The sequence below is a fragment of the Pelodiscus sinensis genome, chromosome 8 (genome assembly GCF_049634645.1).
Source record: "Pelodiscus sinensis isolate JC-2024 chromosome 8, ASM4963464v1, whole genome shotgun sequence".
Lineage (NCBI taxonomy): Eukaryota > Metazoa > Chordata > Testudines > Trionychidae > Pelodiscus > Pelodiscus sinensis.
In genome coordinates this window covers 43,383,269-43,409,156 of record NC_134718.1, presented here as the reverse complement: position 1 = coordinate 43,409,156, position 25,888 = coordinate 43,383,269, and the positions used below count along the sequence as shown (strand labels likewise).

The window sequence follows — 25,888 nt, the reverse complement described above, 5'->3', positions numbered from 1 at the left end:
CGGGATGATAGAAGCTAACGTGACCATTTTGAATTTTTGTTTCCGCAGGTAGCGGTTGAGTCGATGCAGGTCCAGAATAGGCCTCCAACCCCCTGATTTCTTCTGGGTGAGGAAGTACCGGGAGTAGAAACCTCTCCCCCGGAACTGAATGGGTACCCTCTCCACAGCTCCTATAGTAAGTAGTCGGGACACCTCTTGCTGTAGAAGAATCTCGTGAGAGGGGTCCCTGAAAAGGGACGGGGAGGGTGGGGAGTGGGGGGGGGATGGAGTTGAAAGGGATGGCATATCCTGAAACAACTATGTCGTTGACCCATCGGTCGGTGGAAATCAGAGACCAGCGATGTTGATAAGGTCTCAGCCGATGATGGAATAAAGCTACTTGTGATGCTCCCGACAAAGGGGTTGCCTGCAGTCCCTCGACTGACCCATCAAACTTGTTGCCGGCCCTGCTGTTGACTGGATGTCTTGCCAGATTGCTGTCTTCGTTTCTGCTGGCGTTGCCTTGGTCTCTGTTGTTCATATGGCTTGGGGCGGCATGTTGCGTAAGAGAAGAGTCTCTGTTTATTATAGGGCGTATATCTTTTGCGTTTATATGGAGGTGTACACATCCCAAGCGTTCTAAGAGTCGTTCGGGAGTCCTTGCCCGAGTGGAACACCTGATCCATGGACTGGGCGAAAAGAGACTGACGATCGAATGGTAAGTCTTCTACTTTGTTCAACAACTCTTTCGGGGCACCTGCCTGGTGCAGCCAGGACACACGACGCATGACTACAGCAGTAGCCATGGCTCTAGCTGCTCCATCTGCCATGTCCAGGGCGATTTGTAGTGCTATTCTGGCCGTTGTGTAGCCCTCCTGTATTACCGCCCTCAAGATCTGGCGCTTGGAGTCTGGTAGGTGTTCTAGGAGGGGGACTAATTTAGAATAATTGTCAAAATCATGATTCGCGAGGGGAGCCGTGTAATTACACATGTGGCGGACTGAAGTGGCCGAAGAGTATACTTTCCTACCTAAAATGTCTAGGCATTTAGCCTCCTTGTCACTTGAAGTGTTTTTATTCTGAGCTGTCTTCGATCTTTGTTGGGCGGCATCCATAACAAGGGAATTGGGTTGGGGATGCGTAAACAAAAAGTCCATACCCTTTTGGTTTATAAAGTATTTCTTGTCCGCCCTCTTGTTCGTTGGTAAGGAAGCGGCAGGAGTCTGCCATATATCGTTTGCAATTTCCAAAATAGCCTCATCGAAGGGCAGAGCTAGTTTTGATTTTTGTGAGGACTGCAAGTTTTTCAGCAAAGGGTGTTGTTTTTGCTGTATGTTCATAGTTTGAATGTTCTGAGATTGTGCAACCCTGTCAAAGAGCTCTTGAAACTGCTTGTGATCTTCCGTGGGGGATAATTCTCCAGGAAGACAGCATCGTCCGGGGATGACGATGAATGATTGGCTGGAGACTCCGGTTCCCTATTCGGAGTATAGTTGTTTTCATGCCCGTCCTGATTAGTAACTGAGACAGTGTCTTCTGCAGACACTGGTGGAATCGTCGGCGAAGGCGCGTGAAGTGTAGACGCTGGACGAGTGGGTTGTGGGGATCGTGATCTATGAGAATATCGACCGTCGTCATAGTAACGATCATATCTCCGACGGTGAGTTGGGGAGCATCTGGGAGAGTAGGCTTCGGATGCATCATACCGGTGTGAACATCTCGAACGTCTCGATAATCCCAGTGAGACCGATCTGTCAGAAAAACGAGATGGAGAGCGAGAATAGTAGTAATAGCGTCGTTCATCATGGCAACGGTAGTGATGGTATGAGGATGATCGCTGAGGTGATGCATGGAAGTGGTCCCTGGTGGAGACATAACGAGGAGAACGATGGTAGTCCGAGCAAAATGAAGTTGGTGACCAGGGTCCTGGAGAGAACTGAGCTCGGTCAGGCGTGAGTGAAGGCGTCCGAACGCGCCTCGACCTGTATGGGACCTCAAGTCAGCACCAAGTGATCAGCAGGAGAAGACGGTGCCATTTGAATTGATGTGGTCCCTGCCACCTGGCTGCTCTGCAAAGGAATCAGCAGTGCCGCGTGAGTTAAAGGCTGTGTCGGTGCCGGAGGAGGCAGCGGTGCAGAGGGCTGCACAGTGCTGATGATAGCCTGCAGTGCCTGAGTCGGCGCTGTCGCTTGCGGCGCTGCTGGAATCAAGGTTTCAGCAGTTGGCACCGTAGGCATGGGTGCCGGTAGAGTCGTGAGTGGCTGCGCATGCGTGACATCAGCTGGTACCGGGCCCGCCATTATCGGCTGTAAGTCAGCCGTTGGGGCCACTGCCGGTGCCGATTCCGCCCGCGGTCCTTTAGCAGGAGCCCACATCAGGTCTTTAGCACTTGCAAAAGCCAGGGCTGAGGCACTACGGCCCTTGCCCGTCTTCTCTGCCGGGTGCCTCAGCAAAGAGCCAGAGGTACCCGGTCTGTCCGGCACGCTCCTGTGCTGCAGTAGTCCGGTGGGTTTGTGGAGCTCCTTCGCAGGCGAGCGAGGCAGGTGCGCTCCCGAGACAGCGGGAGACGGCGTAGTCGTATCAGACTGAAGGGCTTTGTTAAATAAAATCACCCTCAGCCGCATTTCCCTATCGCGCCAAGCGCGAGCTGTCAATTTCATGCAGTGAGGGCACTTCAATGGGATGTTTCCATCCCCTACGCATTTAACACATCGTGAGTGCCCGTCTGAATCGGGCATTGCCTCCTGGCATTGGGAACATTTCTTGAAGCCAGGCATTTTATTAGATAGCAATAAAACAGTCTTTTTCCTTCTTCTTCTTTTTTTTTTTCTTTTTTTTTAAGGCTACTAACAGACTATAAACTAGAACGGAACAAGAACCTGAGAACTAACTAGTAATAACTATTAACAACTAGTAACAACTACCCTAACTATAAACTGTCAGTGGTAATAGGTTTCTAAGGCAAAGTCTCCCTTTTCTCCTCAGGCGGAGAAGGAGCTCGTCCTAGATCCGTCTGCGGCCGCGGACGGTTGAAGGAAACTGACGAGCCGGCCTGCGCTCAGCTGTAATGGCGTGAACGGCACGAGGCAACAGGAGCGCATGCGCAGGCCGGCAGGGCTACTGCTATGGAAGTTTCTCCGGTTTGCGGCGCCGGGACAGACCCAGCACCTCGAGTGGAGCACCCTCGGGGACACTACTCGACGAAGAATGCTTTTAACAGAAAACTTTTTCGTTAAAAGCATTTCCGGAAAATCATGCCAGTCTAGATGTAGCCCTGCTGTTTGTACTGTCACAGGCAGAGTCTAATGTATGAGTGGAAAGGGTAAGCCAAGTCCTAAGGTCTTGAGGACAAGTTTGAACGGCCTCTGGTATTCAGGAAGAGAACAGAAATGAAAATGTCGGCAAAGTGCCGTGTTGGCAAAAAGCGGTGGCCATTTTTATTCTAATGGAGCATGGATATTTAAATCCCCACTTCATTAGCGATTTCGGTATGTCTAATTTACATCCCTCTGGTGACAGAGGGATGTAGTCTAGACATACCCCTATTCTGCATTCCAACACAGAACTCCTGAGGATATATACCATTATGGGTTACATATACCATTAAGGACATAGAGAAAAAAAATTATATCTGATAACCTGATTTCTGAACTGGCTACTCCTGCACTGAAGCAAGATTAACAAGTTTATACAATACAAAAGCTAGAACATTTTCAGAATAGAACCATACATAAAAATATGACCAATCAAAACATTCTTTGTATTTTTCTATCTATTCTCTTTCTGACCAATTAAAAGAATCCAAAAATTCATATTGAGACCTATTATGCAATCACTTTTAAAAAGGTTATAAACTAAAATATTCTACTTGCTTTCAGCTAAGCCACATCCATTAAACTCAATGAAAGTTATGAGACTAAATTTTCACATACCAATTTGCAAATATATAGTATTACAACAGTGCCAGGTAAAATAATATGTTAATAAAGTAATGCATTTACATAAATACATGAACTTTTGATAAATTCTTTAATTCAAACTTTAGCTTTTAATTATACCTCATAGATATAATTTCTTCATAATCACTCACAATATCCATTAAATTAAATTTGTGTTTAATTTTGACAAGTCTCTTTAAAATTAGTTTTCTCATCTGCAAAAGAAATGGAGTTTTTAATGAAAAATAATATCTCTAAAATGAAAATCCATATTGTAAATATATGGGCAGGAATTCTCTGTTATGGTACTTTCATGCTGCAGTGCCCTGGATCTGGCCAGATAAGGATTCCCCTTGTTCAGAATTCTTCAAAGCACCTTATGCTGTCTTGCAAGTCAACTACTGCAAGCTGCAGCAATGTGTCACAAATTGGATGGAATGGAAAATGAGGTCACATAGACCAGTGTTTCTCAGCCAGTGGTATGAGTACTGTTAGGGATAGTCAACAGAAGTCTGGGGGGTACATCAGCACAACTGAAATTTGGAGAAAACTGAATTCTTGTTCTAAGTTTTACAGCATTTTATTATTTTCGTACTTTTCACACCCAAAAATTTAATTGTCCTCCCGGCTACAAATAAGTTGTTTAAACAGATGTGTTGCAATGGCAGAAAAAAATTGTGTGTGTCTGAAAACTATAGGTACTGGGGGTACTTATATTTTTTTAAAAGGGGTACTTTATAAAAGAAGATTGAGAAACACTGACATAGACAACACAGATACTTCTGTTACTATTCTGCCTTATGATGCAAATCATATGGCAGCCTACGGAGGTCACCGTAACTTAGACAGCTTCCCCATGCTGCCTTAATTATGCTGGGGATCACTTTGGCCCATTTAGAAGTCTAAATCTGCAAGGATGGCATTAAGTTGCTTTCCACCTTAAAACTTGAGAGATTTAAATGTTGAGAGATTTGGGTGTACCTCTTAGACCTGCAGCACAAAACTGCACCCAGAGAATTAATGCACATGATGATTTTAATGAACAGAAAACTCCCCACACTCAGGATGAGTAATTTGACTGGACACTGATTAAGTTCCATGAAAACAAAAGAGGAGAAATTCTTCTCCTTTATCCTGTAAGTTAACACCCATTACAACCAATTGAGAAGAAGAGATCCACAGTCCCCTCCATCTTCTCTTGTGCATCCCTGCCTCCATCACTTACATTTGCTTACCACTCCTGAGATTTCGTGCATGGCAGCAACAGAGTAATTTACTAAAATATCAATTTCTTAAATTTTACTTCTGAAGATGCTCTGGTGCTTCAATAAGAGCTATGGGGGCTCAACAAGCTATAGGATACACTCAGCACCTTAGAGGCGTGAGTCCTTGGTTTGCATCCTGTTCCTGGTCACTCTGCTGCTAATATATGCACAGCAGTGACTGACTTTAGTAATGGATCTTGGTACCCCTCATCTCTACGTCATCAGCTTAATTCCTGACCATTGCCGAAAGGAACCAGAAATCATCATCATTTGATAGTTTTGTATAGAATACTGAATGGCTAACTGATAGTCGCAATCCAATTGAGGACAAGTGTTCTCTCATCAAAACATCATCACAAGTCACTCCCTTATTTGAAGTCTAGAAACCAACGATTGTATAGGGATAGAGATTCAGCTCCAGAAGTCATCTCTTCAGAAAAGTTTTTAGGCTCAATGGGGATGAAATTTGTACTGCTACCGCACATTCTACTGCTATTCATTGTCTAGCCAACACTGTAATAAGCATTACATTCACATTACAGATTCTGAAAAGAAAAAAGTGGTAATTCTTCTCATAGCCAATACAGTCCTGTCAGTATTTGTCATACCTTCCTTACAAAGTTGGCAGATCTAATTCTTTGTGCAGTAATAGGATCCACATCTGTCATTGATATATCCTTCTCTAATTGGCTTTCATATTCCTGAACACAGAATTGGGAAATTTTTCTAGATCATACATTGATCTTTACAAGGCTTTTTAAAGAAAATGAAAAGAGGCATTTAAATATACTATATTATGTTCCACTTTTTAAAAACTATGATGAAAGTAACAGGCATTCCAGAATATGACATGGTTATTGGATTCTCTCAGGGTACATCTACACAGCAGGGCAAAAACTGAATTAAGATGTGCAACTTTAGCTACATTAATTGTGTAACTGAAATCAAAATAGCTTAATTCTGCTTTTTGTGCTGTCTACACAGCAAAAGTTGAAAGAAGAACACTCTTCATTTGACTTCCCTTACTCCTCATAAAATGAGGGTTATAGGAGTCAGAATAAGAAGTCCTCCAGCTCAACATTATTTCAAAATAATGGCTTGCTGTGTAAACACACATTTTGTTATTTCGAAATAACGTCAGTTATTCCAAAATAATGCTACTGTGTAGAAATGCCCCTTAAAGTGCATCCCTAACTACTTCACAAGTTATAACTAAAAACAACAAGAGGAAAAAGGAAATAAAAATATATAGGCAAGAGGAGAAATATGTGTTCTCTCATACATGAGATAGAAAAAAAAAGAATCAAAATGATATAGAGATACTGCAAAGCTGTTTTATGGAAAGCAATTATTTCCCAGAGACTGAAAGCAATGTTGTCCAATTTACTGCATTAAAATTTAAGGATCATGTTTGGATAAACTTACTCACTCTGACTAGCATTTTGCATCACTGAGCACAACAAGGACTACTTGAGTAATGAATGATGTGCTATTCAACATGAATAAGAACATTGGAATCTGATTCTTAGGCCTCATATCATGATAATGTAAAAGATTACACATGTCAATGCTGCATGCTGCATATTGAAATCAAATAGGAAGAGAAAAGTTGAATTCAACTACTGTAAAAAAATCAAAGATTAATATTAAACTCAGATTGTCATGTACAACATGCAACAGGGTTCATAGTGGAAACATTAAATACCTGAATGAGCGCATCTGGTATCTCTCTGTCATACAGAGGTATTTGCTGAATATGACAGAAATCTAACTGCTCTGAGTTCCTAAGCTGCAACAGCTGGAAACGTTTACACTTTTTAATCTCTTCTTCAGTAACAAAGTTAAATTCTTCTTGCAGCTGTTCAAGACGAAAATATTTTGACATAGTTTGTTCCTTGGATCTTGTATACTGTTAGAGAAAGTAAAAGCAAGGTTTGAATATTGTAAAGATTTTTGGGTGATGACTACTAAATTTTACTATTTCTTTTTATAAAGTGAAACTGTACTGGTGTGAGCCAAGCAAGACACTAACAGGTTCTAAGAAACGTTTCATACTTCTAACAGTGTATTGCAGTATGACCTGCAATGCCATTGCTATTATTTAGGGCTTAAGCATTGAGAATATCAGATTGTATGATGTTTTTTTGATAGGAACAAATGCCCACATTTGTTTCTATTGGTATTAATTTTAAGGTACAACAGACATTTGAGTTTTAATCATATTTTGTATTTGTTCTTTTTCTTTAAAGATTCGTTTCCATGTTGTAATTCCAACTGTAGCTTCAATCAATGTTCTAATATCTGTTTTGAGGTCTTATTTGGCAAACTGCATATCACTGAGGAAGCCAAATATTGAATCATGCTGCTGTATTTGCTCAAATCATCTTTAACTGATTGGATTGCAGTATCTAGGACTGAAAAACAAAAGTTTACTTTGAATTTTTGTTTTGGATCCTGAACTGATTAGTCTTTTGCCTCATATGTGAACTGTTGCTTCTTTCTTCAAATATGTGCTGTCTGTTTCGAAGTCTGTTGGTAGTTCAAATTCCTAAACAATGAGCATCTACTAATGTCTTTTCAAATGCTTCATCACACCCGCATTCCTCTACAAACTTCTTGGTCTCTTGCAGCTGTTGTATGTTGAAGTCCTTTGCCTGAAGTTTCTTACTGGGGAGGTTAACCTCAAAACATGATACTACACCACACAATAAGTGAAGCTACACATTTGAACTTGCAAAGACTATTTACAAGAGCTTCTGCATCTGCATGCGCTATATTGCCAGGTGATCCTGGTAGGGTACAATCATCAGAAATTTCAATTAGTGAATCATACTGAAGAGGCTTCAAGGCATCCATTTGAGTCTCCCACTTTGCTTGACTCAATAGTTTCAGAGTTAGAGAACACATATGGGCATGAAGAACTTCCCAATGGCACACCAAACATGAAAAAAAATTGCATTGCTTAGGTCAAAGAAACTTTTTGCCTCCAAACAAAATTTGGCAGCATCATTGACAATCAAATTTGCGGGGGGAGGGGGAAAGTTGCATTGCTTAAGTCAAAGAAACTTTTTGCCTCCAAACAAAATTTGGCAGAATCATTGACAACCAAATTAAGGGAATCTGTATTACAAGAAACAAACAAAACAACTCGAGAATTCATTTCTATTAGTCTCTTTTCTATACCATTGTCTTTACCTTTCATATTATTCCCATTGTCATAACGTTAGCGACAAAAGTTATCAATAGATAATGACATTCCTTCAAGGTCTCATAGAACACATTCAGTCATTAAAGTACTAGTTGTCTTCTTCCATGGTTTAAAACCCCAAAAATGTTCCTTTATGAACACTTCAGCATTATCCTCAACTGCAGATATTGACACATTTACAGATTTGTTCCTTGTAATACATATTCCCTGAATTTGATGGGGCTACTATTAGGTGGGTGCATAACTGGCTGGCTAATTGTTCTCAGAGAGTAGTTATTAACGGTTCACAATCATGCTGGAAAGGCATAACAAGTGAGGTTCCGCAGGGGTCTGTTTGGGGACCAGTTTTATTCAATATCTTCATCAACCATTTAGACGATGGTATAGATCAGGCCTGGGTAAAATATGGCCCACGGAGGCAGTGGGGAGCCGGAGGCAGGCTCACCAGCTTGCCCTGCAGCCCCACACACCATGCAGAAATGCAGCTACAGGTTCTGTTTCTGTTTTAAAACTGGAGGGGAGAGGGGAAGTTTTAGGAGACACTCCACCCCTAGCACATTACCACTGGCCGCTTTCTGGCAGAAACCAGCCAATGCAAGCTGCTTGTTGGAGTAACAGGCAGCCTAGAAGAATTGTGTTCCCTCTCCTTGGCTCAGTTATTCATGAAGCACATGGCCAGGCAGGCAGGCAGACTGGCTGGGAAACATTTTAACCTCTGCAGGCAGGCAGACAAGTTTGGCAGCTGGCAAGTAAGTCTCTTGGCCACAGCCTGTTTCTGGAACCCCAGCCCTTTCCTGCCCCAACTCTCTGCCCCCCCTCCCAACACACCCAAACCCTCTGTCCCCCTCTTATACCCATACCCCCTCCCAGATCTGACACCCCAATCTCCTGCCCCAGATCACAATCCCCACCTACCATAAATCACATCCCAAACCCCTGCCCTAGGTCACAACCCTCTCCTTCACCCAAACTCCCTCCCAAACTCCAGTCTCCCTCCTGCACACCAATCCCTTACCCCAAGCTCCCTCCTGCGCCCAACTTCCACCCCAGACCCCTCCATTAGGCATCTCCTCCATTAGGGTACGTCTACACTACGGCATTATTTCGAAATATCTAATTTCGAAATAGTTATTTCAAAATAAGATATTTCAAAATAACACGTCTACACGCAAAATGCATTTTGAAATAGCATTTGGCTATTTCGAAATAGCACGTCCACACTGAGTGGATGCTGAATTGCATTTAAGGCTGGACAAAAGCAGGTCCAGCAGGGCATCAATTCAGGAGTTACTATGTGTGGCTGCTGCCTGAAGCTAACTAAGGCCTATGCTTAAAGGGACGCCCCCTGGACAGCCGGTTCTCAGGTTTCCCTGCTTACTTGCCTACCTCGATGAGGGACAGCAAAGCATTTTATCTCTGTATGCTCTGGTTGCCCTCACTCAGGACACCACAGCACTCTGCAACATGGAGCCAGATCTGTCCCTGGGCACTCAGGTGCTTCTCATGGATGCATTGCTATGAGCCTGGCTTCACATTCTTCTGGCTGCCATCCGGGAGGTCCATCGGCGGGCTGTCAGTATCAAGGAGGCCCTGCGGGAGAGCTTCCACCCTGAGGAGCACTAAGAGCCACCCTGGTTTGCTCCACTGGGGGGCTGTGCCTCATTCCTCCCTCATGTCCTTCCACTTACCCTTCCCTAACCCCCCTTCCTGATGTAAAATAAAATACATGTATTTTCATGAACACAAACTCTCTTTATTTAACAAAGCTGGGGGGGGGGCAATGAAACTCTGGTGAGACTGGGGAAAGGAGGTGGGAGAGGGGAGGAGAGAAGGTGGGAGAGAGAAGGAGGAAACCTGGGAGGAAGGAGCTGGAAGGGGGAAGCAAGGGGAAAAGGGGGAGGGGAAGCTCAGGGCTGGGGGTCTGGCCGGACCAACTTGATTTTCATGCGAACCTGCTCCTGGGTTCACATGTGGCCTTTGGTGGCCAGCCTGGCAGCTATCCTATCATAGACGGCCATGTTTCCCCGTCTAGTACAGAGATCATGGACGTTGGGAGCATCCCCCAAAACCTGAATAAGGTCCATGATCTCCACCCTGGACCAGAAAGGCAACCACCTTCTTCAGGTGCTCGCAGGCTCCCGGGAACTGGCAGGCTGCTCCTGGGGAGCAGAGGAGGACTGGCTGCCAGTGGCTTGCTGGCTCATGTTTTGGGGCCACTGGGTCAGTGGCAGTGACTGCTGGCTCTGGGCTGGCAGGCTTGGAGCTGGCACAGGCACTGTGGCCAGACTCTACCCCTTTAAGGGCTCTGGGGGGGGGGGGGGAAGGGAGTGGAGTGTTCTTGGTTGAGACCAGAGTGGCCACCGGGGCACCCTGGGAAGGGCTGGAGGCCCCCTATTTCAAAATAAGTGTCTACACAGCAATTATTTCAAAATAGCAATTTTGAAATTGGCATTATTCCTCTTGGAATGAGGTTTACCAATTTTGAAATAAGCCCTCCACTATTTTGATTTAATTTCGAAATAGCGGTTGGCTTGTGTAGACACTAGGAAAGTGTTTGATGGGTAGACATACCCTCAATATGCTGAAAGAGTTTCCAAAATCTTGCAGTGTCCCCCCCATCAAAAATTATTGCCCACCCCATACATAGAGAGTATGATTATTAAGTTTGCAGATAAATTAAGTTAAGCTGAGAGGGGTTACAAGTGTTTTGGAAAATGAGGGGTCAAAATTCAAAATGATCTGGACAAACTAGAGAAATGGTTTGACATAAATAGGATGAAAGCTTCATAAGGACAAATGCAAAGTGCTCCGCTTAGGAAGGAACAATCAGTTCCACACCTACAGAATGGGAAGTGATTGTCTAGTTAGAAATACTGCCGACAGAGATTTAGGGGTTATAGTGGACCACAGGTTAAACATGAATCAACAGTGTGACACTGTTGCAAAAAAAAGCAAACATGATTCTGGGATGCACTAACAGGTGTGTTGTGAGCAAGACACAAGAAGTTATTCTTCCGCTCTACTCTGCACTGATTAGACCTCTGGACTGAAGTATTGTGTCCAGTTCTGCGCACCACATTTCAAGAAATTTGTGGAGAAATTGGAGAAGGTACAGAGAAGAGTAACAGGAATGATTAAAGGTCTAGAAAACAAGGACTGAAATAATTGGACTTCTTAAGTTTAGAACAGAGAAGACTTAGAGGGGACATGATAGCAGTTTTCAAGTATCTGAAAGGGTGTTACAAGGAGGAGGGAGAAAAATTGTTCTCCCTGGCCTCTGATGATAGGACAAGAAGCAATAGGCTTAAATTGCAGCAAAGGAGGTTTAGGATAGACATTAGGGAAAACTTCCTAATGGTCAGGGTGGTTAAACACTGGAATAAGTTGCCTAGGGAAGTTGTGGAAACTCTATCACTGGTGATATTTAAGAGCAGGTTGAATAGACATCTATCAGGGATGATCTAGACAGTGCTTGGTCCTGCCATGAGGGAAAAGGACTGGACTCGATGACCTCTTGAGGTCCCTTTCAGTTCTACGATCCTATGAAATAACTCCCGAAATAACAAAATCGTAATAGCGCGTCCCCATTTCAAGCATCGAAATAGCTCTGAGGGTATGTCTACACTACCACCCTACTTCGAACTAGGGTGGTAATGTAGGCAACCGGAGTTGCAAATGAAGCCCGGGATTTGAATTTCCCGGGCTTCATTTGCATCTCGCCGGGCGCCGCCATTTTTAAATGTCCGCTAGTGCGAATTCCAAGCCGTGCGGCTACACGCGGCACGGACTAGGTAGTTCGGACTAGGTAGTTCGAAACAAGGAGTAACGGTAGTTCGGACTAGGAAGCCTAGTCCGAACTACCTAGTCCGTGCCGCGTGTAGCCGCGTGGCACGGAGTCCGCACTAGCGGACATTTAAAAATGGCGGCGCCCGGCGAGATGCAAATGAAGCCCGGGAAATTCAAATCCCGGGCTTCATTTGCAACTCCAGTTGCCTACATTACCACCCTAGTTTGAACTAGGGTGGTAGTGTAGACATACCCAGAATTATTTTGAAATAGCACATTCAAACTGATAGGACCCTGCCTTGGATTTAGAGTATCCGGAAGTACTCTGGGGAGGACACCAGAAGAGCAGACACTTCCTGTGGTTGCTTTACCAGGCATGCTGAGACACATGCTTTCAGCAGCTCCTCTCTACGGCTGTGTCTCACACACCACTCCTACTATGCCTACCCCCTCATGAGACTCCACACTGACATGGTGTGCTCTGGTTGCCCTTGTGGATGCCTCAGCACTCACATCATGGAGCCAGAGCTGCTGCAAAGTAGTGCCATGCTCTTGGGCCTCATGCTGAGCCTCATGGCGCAATTCGTCCAGACTGCCTGCATGCAGCTCCAGCAGGATGTCAACCAGCCCCAACCAGACAATCTCTTCACCCAGGTCCTGGTGCTCCTGCTGCTCCAAATGCCTCTTAACCCTCTGAACACTGTGGAATGCCACTTCTGGTGGAGGAAGGCCAGTTCTGACTAGTGGGACCACATTGTCTTGCAGCAATGATGAACCAGCAATTGCTCCACAACTTCTGCATGCAGAAGGCCACCTTCCTGGAGCTCTGCAAATGGCTCACCCCTGCCCTCAGGCAACAGGACATCTGTCTGTAACCCACCATCTCCCTGCAGAAACGCATTGCCATCACCTTCTGGAAGCTTGCTACACCAGATCGCTACCACTCCATTGGTGTGGGGAAATTGCTGTGCTCCTGCAGGTAGCCAATGCCATCAACAATGGGCTGCTGTGGAGGGTCATCACTCTGGTCAATATCAACACCATTGGCGATGGCTTTGCTGCCATGGACTTCCCCATTCGTGGAGGAGGGGCACAGATGGCATTCACATCCCCATCCTGGCCCCCGACAAGGGACTTGGACTACATCAACAGGAAGGGATGCTTTTCTATGGGGCTGCAGGCCATGGTGGACAACAAGGGCTGGTTCATTGACATCAAAGTCAAGTGGTTGGGGAAGACCTGTTCCACATGCATACCAGTACTTTTTTCCCCGACCACAACATCAGGGTCAGGGACATGGACATGCCCATTTGCTTTCTGGGCAAAGCAACCTACCCCTTGCTCGTCTAGCTGATGAAGCTCTACATGGGCAGCCTGGACCCCACCAAGGAAAACTTCAATGCCAGGCTCAGCAGGTACTGTATGGTTGTGGAGTGTGCGTTCAGCCACTTGAAGGGGAGGTTCAGGAGTCTCCTCACCTACCTGGACCTCAGCCAGTGAAATATCCCCTTTGTGGTGGCAGCCTGCTGTGTGCTCCACAACCTTTGTGAGAATAAGAGGGAGACTTTCCAGCCAGGGTGGGGGGCAGAGGCTGAATGGCTGGCCAGGGGTTCTGAGTAGCCAGACACTAGGTTTATCAGGACAGCACATCAGTGGTCTGTGTGCATTAAGGAAGCCTTGAGGGAGAGTTTCAGCCAAGACCAGCTATGAGATTCACCTCCGGGGCTGCTGCATTGTCCCGCGTGCCTTTCCTCCCTAGCCTTTCCCTTCCCCTGCCCTCCTTCCCCCACCTTCCTCTCTCCCTTGGGATGTGTCTAGACTACATGGCTCCATTAATGTAAATTAGTTTATTTGGCATGGTCAAAGAAGCGGGGATTTAAATAATCCACACTTCATTAAAATATACATGGCCACTGCGCTGTGCCGACGATCAGCTGATCCGACACAGAGTGGCAGTCTAGACAGATCTGTTGGCTGAGGAAGCCTTTGCCCACCGATCCTGTAAATCTCATTTCACGAGGCATAAGGGTTCGGTCGGCAAAGGTTTCCTCAGCCGACAGATCCGCATCTAGACTGCCATGCTGTGTCAGATCAGCTGATCGTCGGCACAGCACAGAGTCCATGTTTATTTTAATGAAGCGGGAATTACTTAAATCCCCACTTCTTTGACTATGCCAAATAAATTAATTTACATGGAGCCATGTAGTCTAGACACACCCTTGCAGAGCAAATAAAAATGCCTTTTTTTAAACAAACAACTCTGTTAATTTGGGGGATATAAAATAGGGGAGGAACTGGGGAAAGAACCTGTAATGGGGTGGAGAAAACGAGGGGTAAGGTGGAAGGAGGAGAGTTCAGGGATGGGGATGGGAGTGGAGCCTGCTGTCCTGGAAGGCCTCGACTGTCCTGGAAGTCCCACCGACTCTGTTTGGGAATCCTGGGGTACAGGGACGGGAGCAAGGAGATGACTGGTGGCCCACTCCATGCACGAGGTCACGCACTCCACCACTGAGGTGAGGGAGAAGCACATGGTCAGCACAGGCTGGCTCAACGATTGCTTCCAGGCAGACTTCCACAGCTACCGGTCAGCCTAGTGCTCCTCCCGGTCAGTGGCCTGTTCCTGATGCTTGTTGTTGAGCCCTTGAAAGAGGGACTGGAGGTAGGCCATCTGCTCCCACAGCAGGTCCTCACGGGTTCTCCTTCTCTGGCAGATCCTGCAGAGTCAGGAGGATGGTGGGGAAGGTTGTGGATGCACCACGCTCTCAGCTGACCCAGCTGTAAAGGAAATTTACAAGGGCAATCATCCCAGGAGAAACTGTGCATGAAGCCTAGCCTTAATCTCTGAGTTCAGGCCAAAGGTCTCAGTTCAGACAATGGCAATATGCTTCAAGCAAGGCCATATGTTGCCTAGACAGTGGGCAATTTCCTGCAGGGGCATGGACATCCCAGGGGAGCATTACTATATCCACATCCCATGGACAACCAGGCATGGGAAGATGACGGCCAGGCCAGGAGCCTGCAGGTGGGAGAGGAGGATGCGGTGGCTTGGCTTCCTTCTGTGTCCCGCACATGCCGGGCCCAGCACTCGTGGCATCCCACAGAGAGGGAACTTCTATTCCTGCCCACTGGAAGCCAGGGGAAGGGTGTTGAAGGAAATGTGTGTGAGCAGCAGAGGCCACTTGCTGGAGAGAGTGTTACTGAGGTCCTGTCCTCTTCCTGCCCCCCGCAGGCTCCACTGCAGGGGATTGGTGTCCTCCACCTTGCCACGCTTGACTGGGACCACATGCTGCCCCAAGAGTGCAGGCATGAGCCTATGCTTTGTGCAGCACTACTGTGTGTTTTCATGACCCCAGCTTCCTTAAACGTGGTTTGTCATGGGAAGGTATCCCACCACACAGGCTGGAGTAAGGCAGGCCTTTCCAGGAACCTTGTGAGAAGGAGCGAGGGGTTCCTATGTGACAGCATCATGGGGCTGAGTGCTCCAGACTGGCACTCCATGTGCACCCATGTGTACAGGCTGCTATGTGAGCCCCAAGCCGAATAAGGAGCATGTAGCCCCTCACAGCCTGCCATCTGCCCTTGCGCGTGCATAGGAAAAGATATGGAACTCACCTGATGTGCCTTTCCCAGGTTTGTCCGATGCCTGGGAGACATCCTGGGAGGGGGGACCAGTTCCAAGCTGAAAATCAGCTCCTGGCTTGCAGGCCTGTGCGAGTGGTTGGCCTGCTCCTCCTCCTTCTTCTTCTCCTCATTGTCCTCCTTCACAACCCTGCCCTCGTGGAGGATGTGGCGCTGGGTGTTTCCTGGTCGGACTTAATGATGATGGGGGAGAGCTGACCTACCCCCCAACTGGATGGTATCGTGCTGGTTGTAGAGGCAGCCTGTGTGCAGTGATCCTCTCTGCTCCCTGGCCTTATTATAGAGCTGCCTGAGTTCAGGCCTGGTCAAGGGTCCGTGCGTGTCCTTTTTTGGCCATGCTGGTGACCATCCAGCCATAGACATCCTTGTGACACTTTCTAATGCAGAGGTCCTGGAAATTGGTCTCCTCACCCCAGACCTCAATGATATCCAGGATCTCCACACCAGTCCAGGCCAGTACACTTCTGTGTCCCTGGCTAGAGGCAGTGAGGGTGCTGGAGGAGTGCTGGCAGCCATGAAGGGCTCAGAGGGAGCACTGGGGTCAGCCATGGTCCCTGTGCTGCTGCAGCGTGGAATGGGGCTGGCAGAGGTTTGCACGTGCCACAAGCCCTTTTCCTGCAGCCTGTTTTTTTAAAGGCACTGCAGGAGAAGGGGAGCAGTGGAGATGTCAGGTATGGCCAGAGCGGCTACAAGTGCAGCTGTAAGAGGCCTCTGGAGGCCAATTATTTTGAAACTAGCCAATTAGCCCATCATAAGACGGGATTTTCATGTCTCTCCTCCACGTCGGTCTTCTCTCCTGAGCCTCCGGTCTCTCACTCCGTCTCTCTCTCTCTCTCTCTCCTCTTCCTACTGCCTCCCCCCTCTCTCTCTCAGCTCTCCTCCACCTCCTGCCTCTCTCTCTGTCTCTCTCTTTCTCTTCTCCTCCCCCTCCTGCCTCTCACTTGGAGGACCACAGAGCCCAAACGGCCATTTGGGCTCTACACTCCCATGCTGCATGGGGAGCACGGAGCCCAAATGGTCGCTTGCGCCACTTGCTCCCATGTGGCGACCCAGCTGAGAGGCACAGAAGTCAGCCGAGCACAATGGTGGGAGGCAAAAGGGGGCAGGGCAGTGACATGCATGGCCAGGGGGCAGGGCCTGGAGCCGCTGTCATGCCGCATGTCACCGCCTTGCCCCCCTTCCCACCGTGGCACTCGGTTGAGTTCTGCGCTGCTCAGCCGGGCTACCACGGGGAAGCAAGCAGCGCAAGCGGCCGTTTGGGCCCCACACTCCTCATGCAGCATGGGCCACCAAGAGGGAACAGCCAGCATTTCAGTGTTACAGAGTCACAGACATTAAGCAACTATATATATGATAACAGCAACTGAGTGTCCACACACACGTTATTTCAAAATAACAATTTCGAAATAAGAATTATTCCTCATGGAAAGAAGGAGTTAGTATTTCAAAATAATCAGCCTGTTATTTTGAAATAATAGGCTTGGTAGTGTGGATGCACTCTTGTTATTTCAAAATAACTCCTTAGTGTACACCACGGCTAACATCTCCAAATTCTCAAGACTGACTTCACAGGTAAAAGAAATGTTATCTGAGATTATAATTAAGGACATAGGGCCTATTCCTAAACGCAGTGAAGTTGCTGGAAAATGTTACCATTGACTTCAGTGGGTTTTGGATTAGGCTCGTTCATGATTATTTATATCTCAATATCAGTTCAGATTAATTCTTGAATATGCTTAATTTTTTGTTGATTTTCTTTTTCAATCCAAGTTCAATTCTCATTTTCTGTTTGTATGTAGTCCATTATGGTAAATATCCTTTATTCTGTTTACCCTAGCTACTTTGTTTAAAGTATATGTTGTAAAATGTTACATACAGAAACAGAATCTAAAATGACCACCATTGAAGCAATCTACACAGTATCTACAAAGGGATCAAGAGAGATAAGCCTTAGCCTTTTAAAAACCTTAAAACTATATTTTGTAGTAGTTAAGCCTATTCTCACTTTTGAAAAATTCCCCAAATTGCAACAGTGAAGTCATTACATAGACTCTAGAATAAGTCCACAGAGCCTCAGTAATTTGCAGCTTTTACTTTTGCACCACATTCAACCATAACTTCTCTACAGCTACTAAGGAGCAGCTGTAGGATCATGTAACTGACATCACTATGTCCTTAGAAGGATAGCTCCTGTTTCCATGCATAAAGTTTACTTCCTTCTGGATCTGTGATACACAGAGTGAATGAAGTTGAGAAAACTCCATGAAGATCCCTATCAATGTATTTTCTTCACCCTGATCCCTTCCCACAGATTTTGTGCTTCCTATCTCTAAATAATGTACTGAAATGACAGGACTTGAAAGAGAAACAAAATAAAATTCATGACATAAGATGAATGCAAATTGTGTTATTCTTTTGTTCTTCTGGGCTTCACAATCATTTATTTTCCATAAACTGATGTTTTAAGTCTGTTATAATCCATGTAAATAATTGGGTAAGATTTACAGTGTGGTGGGACACCAGAAGAAAGAATGTCCAGAAAGAGTTCAGAAGAAATGACCAGGGTTAGGGAAAGGAAAAAGGATATGAGAAGAAGAAAAGGAGAGAGGGTAACAATCCCACTGATGAAGAATCTAAAATAAAATAGAGTCACTTATAATTAGGTAGGAACAATTTCATCTTGTTGCACCAAGGAAATATATATCTATCTCAGCTTTGCTCCCACTTCTTTTGGCAACTTCAGAAATCTTGAACAGAAGTGGTCTCACTGTTCTGTCCCATATTAATTATAACACTGGAACCAAAGATCTCCTGTGAAAATTACTTTTGTAAAAAATATCTAGAAATTCCTTAACTCCAGTCATGTTAGACTCAATACATAGTTTATTCTAGATGCAATTATAAACTATTACGAATTTCTAATACTAAACTTGACTAAACATTACCAATATGAATTCCATCAAGTCTGAATACTCGGGGTCATTAGGATCAATTTTGGCTTTTTTGGCCCATTCAATAAGTTTCTGTGTGTCAGTGAACCACAGCAGTCCAGTAGCTATTTCTGCATTTAGGTATCTTGGCACACTAAAAAGGAATATAAGACTTTCACTTATTTTGTCATATATTTCTTCCTATAGGCAATATACACAATGGTTTTGCAAACATTTCCAGTTCTCACAGACATAATCAGCTTCAGTTTTATTCTATGTTTTGACCACAAACAAAATAAAGACAGAAACACCCAAGAAATCTACAGAAAATAGATTCACTGTCGCCTACAATAAGTTAGCGTTATACCTTGCCATAAAGAGAATTATAATGTAGCATAACTTTTCCCACAGAATTAAGCATGAGTTGCCATTTAGCAAAACCTATGATAATCTTTTAGAATATATAAGATTTATTATTACCTGTAACAAGCAGGGATTGTTTTCTGAGATAAAGGAGCTAATGGAATTCCTCCCTCACTGACTGCCCAGGATAAGGAATACATTAATTTTCCTGATGTCAAAAGACATACCTCTTCAGTTTCAGTTTCATCCAGAAGAAAACATACATCTGTAAATTAAAAGGTGTTGGAAGAAAATAAATCAGTACAATTAAATTTAAAGTTTCATCTAATTAAGTTTTCACAAGCTTTTGAAAGTTGAGCTCTTCAGAAAAATGAACCCAAGTATACATCCTTCAACCCTGCCATTTGTTGGTAAAGGCCTGTTCATCTTAAGATTTCTTTTAGACATAAGCACGTAAGTGCTTTCCTAAATTAAGATGCTTTCTTGACCAAGGACCTAAAGGATGAGAGCCACTCACACCCCAGATGTTCTGAGACCAAGTGCAGTTCCTTAGCAGATCTAGCAAAAAAAATTGACCAGCATCAATAGGCAGTTTGTGATCTGCTGGAGTGAGGGATTGATTGGGAGGGAATTCAGGTGCACATGCAGCTCTTGAGTCCTTGATCAGAAATTTTCTGTTAGCAATGTTTGTTTGGCCCATGTGTATATACTTCCTCATGCTGCACACAATAAGACCGAAGCAAAATGCAGGACAATGTAGCACTTTAAACACTAAGAAGAAGTTACTCACCCTGTGTAGTAACGATGGTTCTTCGAGATGTGTCCCCGTGGGTGCTCCACTCCAGGTGTCGGGTCCCGTCCCGGCGCCGCTGGTCAGAAAACTTCTATAGCCGTAGCCGAGCCGGACCGCGCACGCGCGGACGCAGCGCGCGGCGTTCGCGCCTTTGCAACGGACCGGCTCCCCCTTGTCAGTTCCTCTCACCGCTCGGTCTCTGAAAGATAAAGCAGAAAGACCCGGAGCGGGGAGGAGGGTGGGGCGTGGAGCACCCACGGGGACACATCTCGAAGAACCATCGTTACTACACAGGGTGAGTAACTTCTTCTTCTTCTTCGAGTGGTCCCCGTGGGTGCTCCACTCCAGGTGAGTATAAAGCAGTAACCCAGAATGCGCTCCGGGTCAGTTATTTTCTACTGTGGACAGGACTGCAGAGGCTACCGCGGTATCTGAAGCCCACCTCTTAGTTACGGCATAATGCCGTGCGAAAGTTGCGCTAGAGGCCCAGGTAGCTGCCCGGCAGATATCCGCAAGGGGAATACCCTTTGCAAAGGCAGTGGTAGTCGCTACCGCTCGCGTAGAATGAGCCCGAGGTAAAACAGGTAGAGGCTTATTCCTAAGCAAGTGGCATTTCGTAATACAGAGAGTGATGAGATTTGCAATGCGTTGAGCGGAAAGCGCTTTGCCCTTTGATCTAGGTGCCAAAGATACCAACAGTCTGTCAGTGCGTCTCCATTGACGTGTTCTATCTATATAGAAAGAGAGCGCACGTCGGACATCGAGCGTGTGAAACAGAGCGTCCCTAGTTGAAGAATGAGGCTTGGGATAAAAAGTCGGGAGGACCACAGGCTCGTTAATATGGAAGGAAGAACAGACTTTGGGAATAAAATCTGGGTGTAATCGCAGCGTCACTGTATCTTTGGAAAAAACTGTAAAAGGAGGGCTTGCCATCAACGCCCCCAGTTCACCTACCCTTCTTGCCGATGTAATTGCAAGGAGGAAGACTGTTTTCATTGTTAACATATGCAGAGAAACTGATGTCAAGGGCTCAAAAGGTGGGTACATAATGGTGTCCAATACTAAATCCAGATTCCAAGAAGGGGAAGGCACCCTTCGTGGTGGATGCAAATTTAGGAGCCCTTTGAGGAACCTCTTTGTAATTGCATGGGAGAAGAGCGAGGAACCTTCTATTGGCTGGTGAAAAGCACTGATGGCTGCCAAGTGCACTCTTAGGGACGATAGTGCCAGCCCTGAAGTCCGTAAGTGAAGGATGTAGTCCAAAACGTGTTGTAGAGGAGATGAGAGAGGGTGTATGTTGTTTTGAATGCACCAGTTAGCGAATCTCCGCCATTTCGCAAGGTACGTGTTCCTCGTAGAGTCTTTCCTACTGTGTAGAAGTATTGTCTTGACCTGCTCAGAACAGAGATTTTCATCCCCTTTTAACCACTGAGGAGCCACGCCGTCAAATGCAACGCCTGCAGTCTGGGGTGTAACAGCGTGCCTCGTTCCTGAGTAAGGAGGTCTTGGTGAAGAGGAAGAGGGTAAGGTGGTTGAACTGACATTCTGTGTAAGAATGGATACCAGGCTTGCCTGGGCCACGCTGGCGCTAGCAAAATGACAGTCGCCGCTTCTAAGCTGATTTTCTCCATTGTCCTGGAGATAAGCACTGTGGGGGGAAAAGCATACAGAAGTGTCTTCTTCCATGTGACCAGAAGCGCATCGCCGAGAGAGCCCTTGCCGAGCCCTGCTCTCGAGCAATACAGGCGACATTTCTTGTTGTTGTATGTTGCGAATAGGTCTACCTGTGGAATCCCCCATTTCTGAAATACCACAGAAAGTACATCTGTCCTTATCTCCCACTCGTGATCCGTGGGGAATTGTCTGCTGAGAGAGTCTGCAATTACATTGGCGGTGCCAGGTAAGTACGACGCTGCTATGGTTACGTTGTTCTGTATGCACCAGTTCCAACATCGCACTGCTTCGGCGCATAGGGATCGTGACCGTGCTCCTCCTTGTCTGTTGACATAATACATTGCAGCTATATTGTCCATCAGTATCCTCACTGTCAGACCTCTGATGTGGGGAAGAAAATGTTTGCATGCGTAGAAGATTGCCCGAAGCTCCAACAGATTTATGTGCAGACGCCTTTCGCTGGGAGACCATTTGCCCTGAATTCGTTCGCTGCCCATGTGGGCCCCCCAGCCGATGAGTGAGGCATCCGATGTTATCTGTACCGATGGTTGTTGTCGATGGAATGGAACCCCTGGCAGAAGGTTTTGCTTTTTCGTCCACCACTGCAGGGATCTTTGGACATGCGGAGGTAGGCATACTACCTTTTGGATGTCGTGCCTCACAGGGACATAAACTGTGGACAACCAATGTTGGAGACCCCTCAGGTGGAGGCGCGCATGAGGAACTACAGCAGTGGCCGCTGCCATGTGGCCCAGGAGACGCAGGCAATTGTGTACCGATACCATGATGTTGCTGGTTAGTATGGTCACGAGATCCTTGATCGCTTGAAACCTTTCGTGAGGTAAGTAAGCTCTTGCCGTGTGTGAATCGAGGTTTATCCCTATAAACTTTATGAATTGCGTCGGAATAAGTGTTGATTTTTTTCTGTTGAGGAGGAGGCCGAGTGACTCGAACGTTTGTTCTACCGTCGCCACCATCTGCGATGCCTCTCGCTGCGTGGCACCTTTTATTAAACAGTCGTCCAGGTATGGATATATTATCACCTGTAACCGACGCAGATGAGCTGCCACGACGGCCAGGGTTTTTGAGAAGGCTCTGGGTGCTGAAGCCAGACCGAATGGTAGAACCCGATACTGAAAATGATCGTGACCTATCACAAATCGCAGAAAACGCCTGTGCGCGGGATGTATTGTGATGTGAAAATACGCATCTTGTAAATCGAGGGCAGCGAACCAATCGTTGACATCGAGGGATGGGATTATGGAAGTCAGTGTCACCATTTTGAAGCGCTGTCTGCGAAGATAACGATTCAGACGTCTTAGATCGAGAATGGGTCTCCAGCCCCCCGTTTTCTTTTCCATTAGAAAGTATCTGGAATAGAACCCTCTTCCCCTGAACTGATCGGGGACCCTCTCTATCGCTCCGATGTCCAGGAGGTGATGGACTTCCTGTCGCAGGAGATCCTCGTGAGATGGGTCCCTGAAAAGGGACGGGGAGGGTGGGGTGGTGGGAGGGATGAAAGTGAAAGGAATGGTGAAGCCGCTGCTTATGACTTCCAGAACCCACTTGTCCGATGTTATTGCGACCCATTGATGATAGTAAGGTCGTAAGCGGTGGTGAAAAATGGGTTTTGTCTGTGTAATGACGATTGGTATGATGCGCTTGCCCCCGACAAGGGAGTCAAACTTGCTGTTTTGAGGCGGGCGTGCCCGTCACCCTGGGTGGTGGTGGACGCCTTCGTTGAGGGCACTGTCTAGGTCGCGATTGGTCGAACGGACGATTTGTTTGCCTCCGAGACTGATAATCGTACCGTCTTTGGTATGGAAAATAACGACGGCGGCGGAATGGCGGTGCGTACATCCCCAGCGTCCGAAGTGTCGTTCTTGAATCTTTTCCCGTGTGAAGCACCTCATCTGTCTTTTCTGCAAACAACCTCACCTTGTCAAACGGGAGGTCTTCTACCTTGGAGTGCAACTCCTTGGGCACTGCCGCCGTGGCGAGCCAAGAAGAGCGCCTCATGGACACCGCTGTTGCCACTCCTCGAGCTGCTGTATCTGCTATATCCATGGCTATCTGAAGATTGGCCTTGGAACATGCATAGCCCTCCTTGAGGATCGATCGTAACAACTCTCTGTCCGCCTCCGATGATCTTTGGGACAGGTCTGTAAGTTTCGCTATACTGTCGAAGCTATGATTCGCCAACAGAGCTGTATAATTCGCTATGCGAAGAAGCAAGGTGGCCGATGTATAAACCTTTCGGCCAAATATGTCAAGTTTCTTTGCCTCCTTATCAGCCCCCGCATTCTTCAATTGTGGGTTCTTAGCCCTTTGGAGAGCTGCGTCGACGACCAAGGAGTTTGGTTGCGGGTGAGTAAACAGAAATTCCGAGTCTTTGGATGCTATAAAATAATGCTTTTCCGCCGGTTTCGAAGTTGGTGGAGTCGAAGCCGGGGTATTCCAAATCTCTGCTGCTGATTGGAGGATCGCCTCGTCCATAGGAAGAGCAACCTTAGATTGTTGTTTGGGGTGCAAATTTCTCCAGAGTTTAAACTGCTTCGCTGGAGTGTCTGCTATCTGAACCTCTTGAGACTGGGCTACTCTCCTAAAAAGGTCTTGAAAGTCTTTAGTGTCGTCCGGGGGAGATGGATCCCCTTCAAACACTGCATCGTCTGGGGAAGATGTCGAAATATCTTTTTGAGTTACAGATCGTAATTGATCGTCCGTATCCGATATCTGGCCTTCCTCGGGCTCAGATAGCTGAACTGAAGGCGAAGGATTCTGGTGCTTAGGCGATGCCCTCTTCCAGTGTTGAATTGGAGATGATTGACGTGCCTCATGAGGAGTATGGCAGCAGCAGTGATGAGAGCGAGAATGAGGTCTCCCATATCCCGAAACTGACCGGTGACTTCTATATTCAAAATGGTCAGGGGAAGACCTTCGCGAGGAATATCTGCTGTCATACCGCCTATGATAAGATCTAGGCGGGGAGTAGCTAGGTGAGCGGGATCTGTATGATGATTCCCGACGGTAGCAATGATATCGTTCCCGATGGTCAGAGTAACAAGATCTTGACCTACAGCGAGGAGAAGGCATTGTTGGGCTATGAGACAACGGAGGATGACTAGCTCTCATTGACTGAGAAGGAGAAACTGAAGGCTGAGGTGAAGGTGAAATTGAATGCCTTCGTGCTGACTTTCTAGCAGCCTTTGTCGGGACTGCTGAGGCAGGGGAAGCCTCTCCCCCTTGCACTGATAAGGAACAGCTGGTAGGGGGAGGAATAATTTCGCCAGCATTGTCGGCAGGCATTAGCATCTTGCCCGGCACCGCAGGCAGATGGTCACTCGGTGCAGCTGCGATAGCAGCATGATCTGCCGGTGCCGACTCGGCACGGTGGGGGGCGATCTGCCGGCCCCGTTCGTTCCGCTCCCCGGTGCCATCTGGCAATGCGGCATCCGGTGCCGAGCACGGTGCCGGCTTGTCCTGGCCCCCAATAGCCGTTTGCGGTGCCGCTCGATGCGGCTGGGCAGACTGTCGCGGCTCCAGCCCCTGTGGCGGTGCCGAGCGTTCCGCAGCGACCGTGCTCTCGGCGGGACGCGGAGCCGGTGCCGATAACGAGCGGCTTGCCGCTTGCGGCTTATGCGACCTGCCTGAGTGCGTTGCCGCCCCGGAGACACCCGGCTTGTGCTCCTGACCAGCCCGGGACAGCGAGGGAGGCGGGAGAGAGCGGGTGGGAGAAACTCTCTTCTTTTTTGATCCCAGCGCCTCAGGGGAATCTGATCTCTTCCTTTGTCCTATAGAGGACTTTGAGACCTGCTGCTCCGGAGGCTGTAAAGCTTTGTCACACAACAGCAGTTTCAGGCGCATATCTCTATCTCTGCGTGCCCGCGGAGTCAATTTAGCGCAGTGAGTGCATTTTTGTGGCACATGCGCCTCTCCTAAGCATCTGACACAAGCTTCATGCCCGTCAGATGCTGGCATGGCTTCCTTGCAGAGAGCGCACCGTTTAAATCCCGGTGACCCAGGCATAATGTCTCGTTTTTGTCTTTTTGTCTTCTTTTTTTTTTTTTTTTTTACCTAACTAACTATTATTAACCAATTAACTAACTAACTTTCTCTTTCTTTTTGTTTCCTTTTTTTTTTTTTTTTTTTTTTTTTTGTGTAGTAACGGCTCCTGTCTGAGGAGACAAACGGCGTTCCGCCAGCAATCACGGGCGGCTGAGAGGAACTGACAAGGGGGAGCCGGTCCGTTGCAAAGGCGCGAACGCCGCGCGCTGCGTCCGCGCGTGCGCGGTCCGGCTCGGCTACGGCTATAG

At 46.8% G+C, this 25,888-nt stretch overlaps 1 protein-coding gene across 5 annotated transcripts in view; it reads right to left on the bottom strand.

Annotated features, from left to right (window-relative positions):
- The window catches only part of CC2D2B (coiled-coil and C2 domain containing 2B), a 148,018-nt gene that overhangs the window by 53,856 nt on the left and 68,274 nt on the right, over positions 1 to 25,888 (bottom strand). For 4 of the 5 annotated variants that reach the window (XR_012905635.1, XM_075935191.1, XM_075935190.1 and 1 more), the window contains 5 exons: positions 19,226 to 19,373; positions 18,761 to 18,899; positions 6,888 to 7,091; positions 5,791 to 5,883; positions 4,038 to 4,132 (listed from right to left, as the gene is read on the bottom strand). Coding sequence is in view for 4 of the 5 variants with exons in the window: in XM_075935191.1 (XP_075791306.1) it covers positions 4,038 to 4,132; positions 5,791 to 5,883; positions 6,888 to 7,091; positions 18,761 to 18,899; positions 19,226 to 19,373 (679 nt within the window). In the remaining variant the exon portion in view is untranslated. Of the gene's footprint in view, positions 1 to 4,037; positions 4,133 to 5,790; positions 5,884 to 6,887; positions 7,092 to 18,760; positions 18,900 to 19,225; positions 19,374 to 25,888 lie in introns of those variants that run through there. The other variant, XM_075935193.1, reaches the window with a different exon arrangement.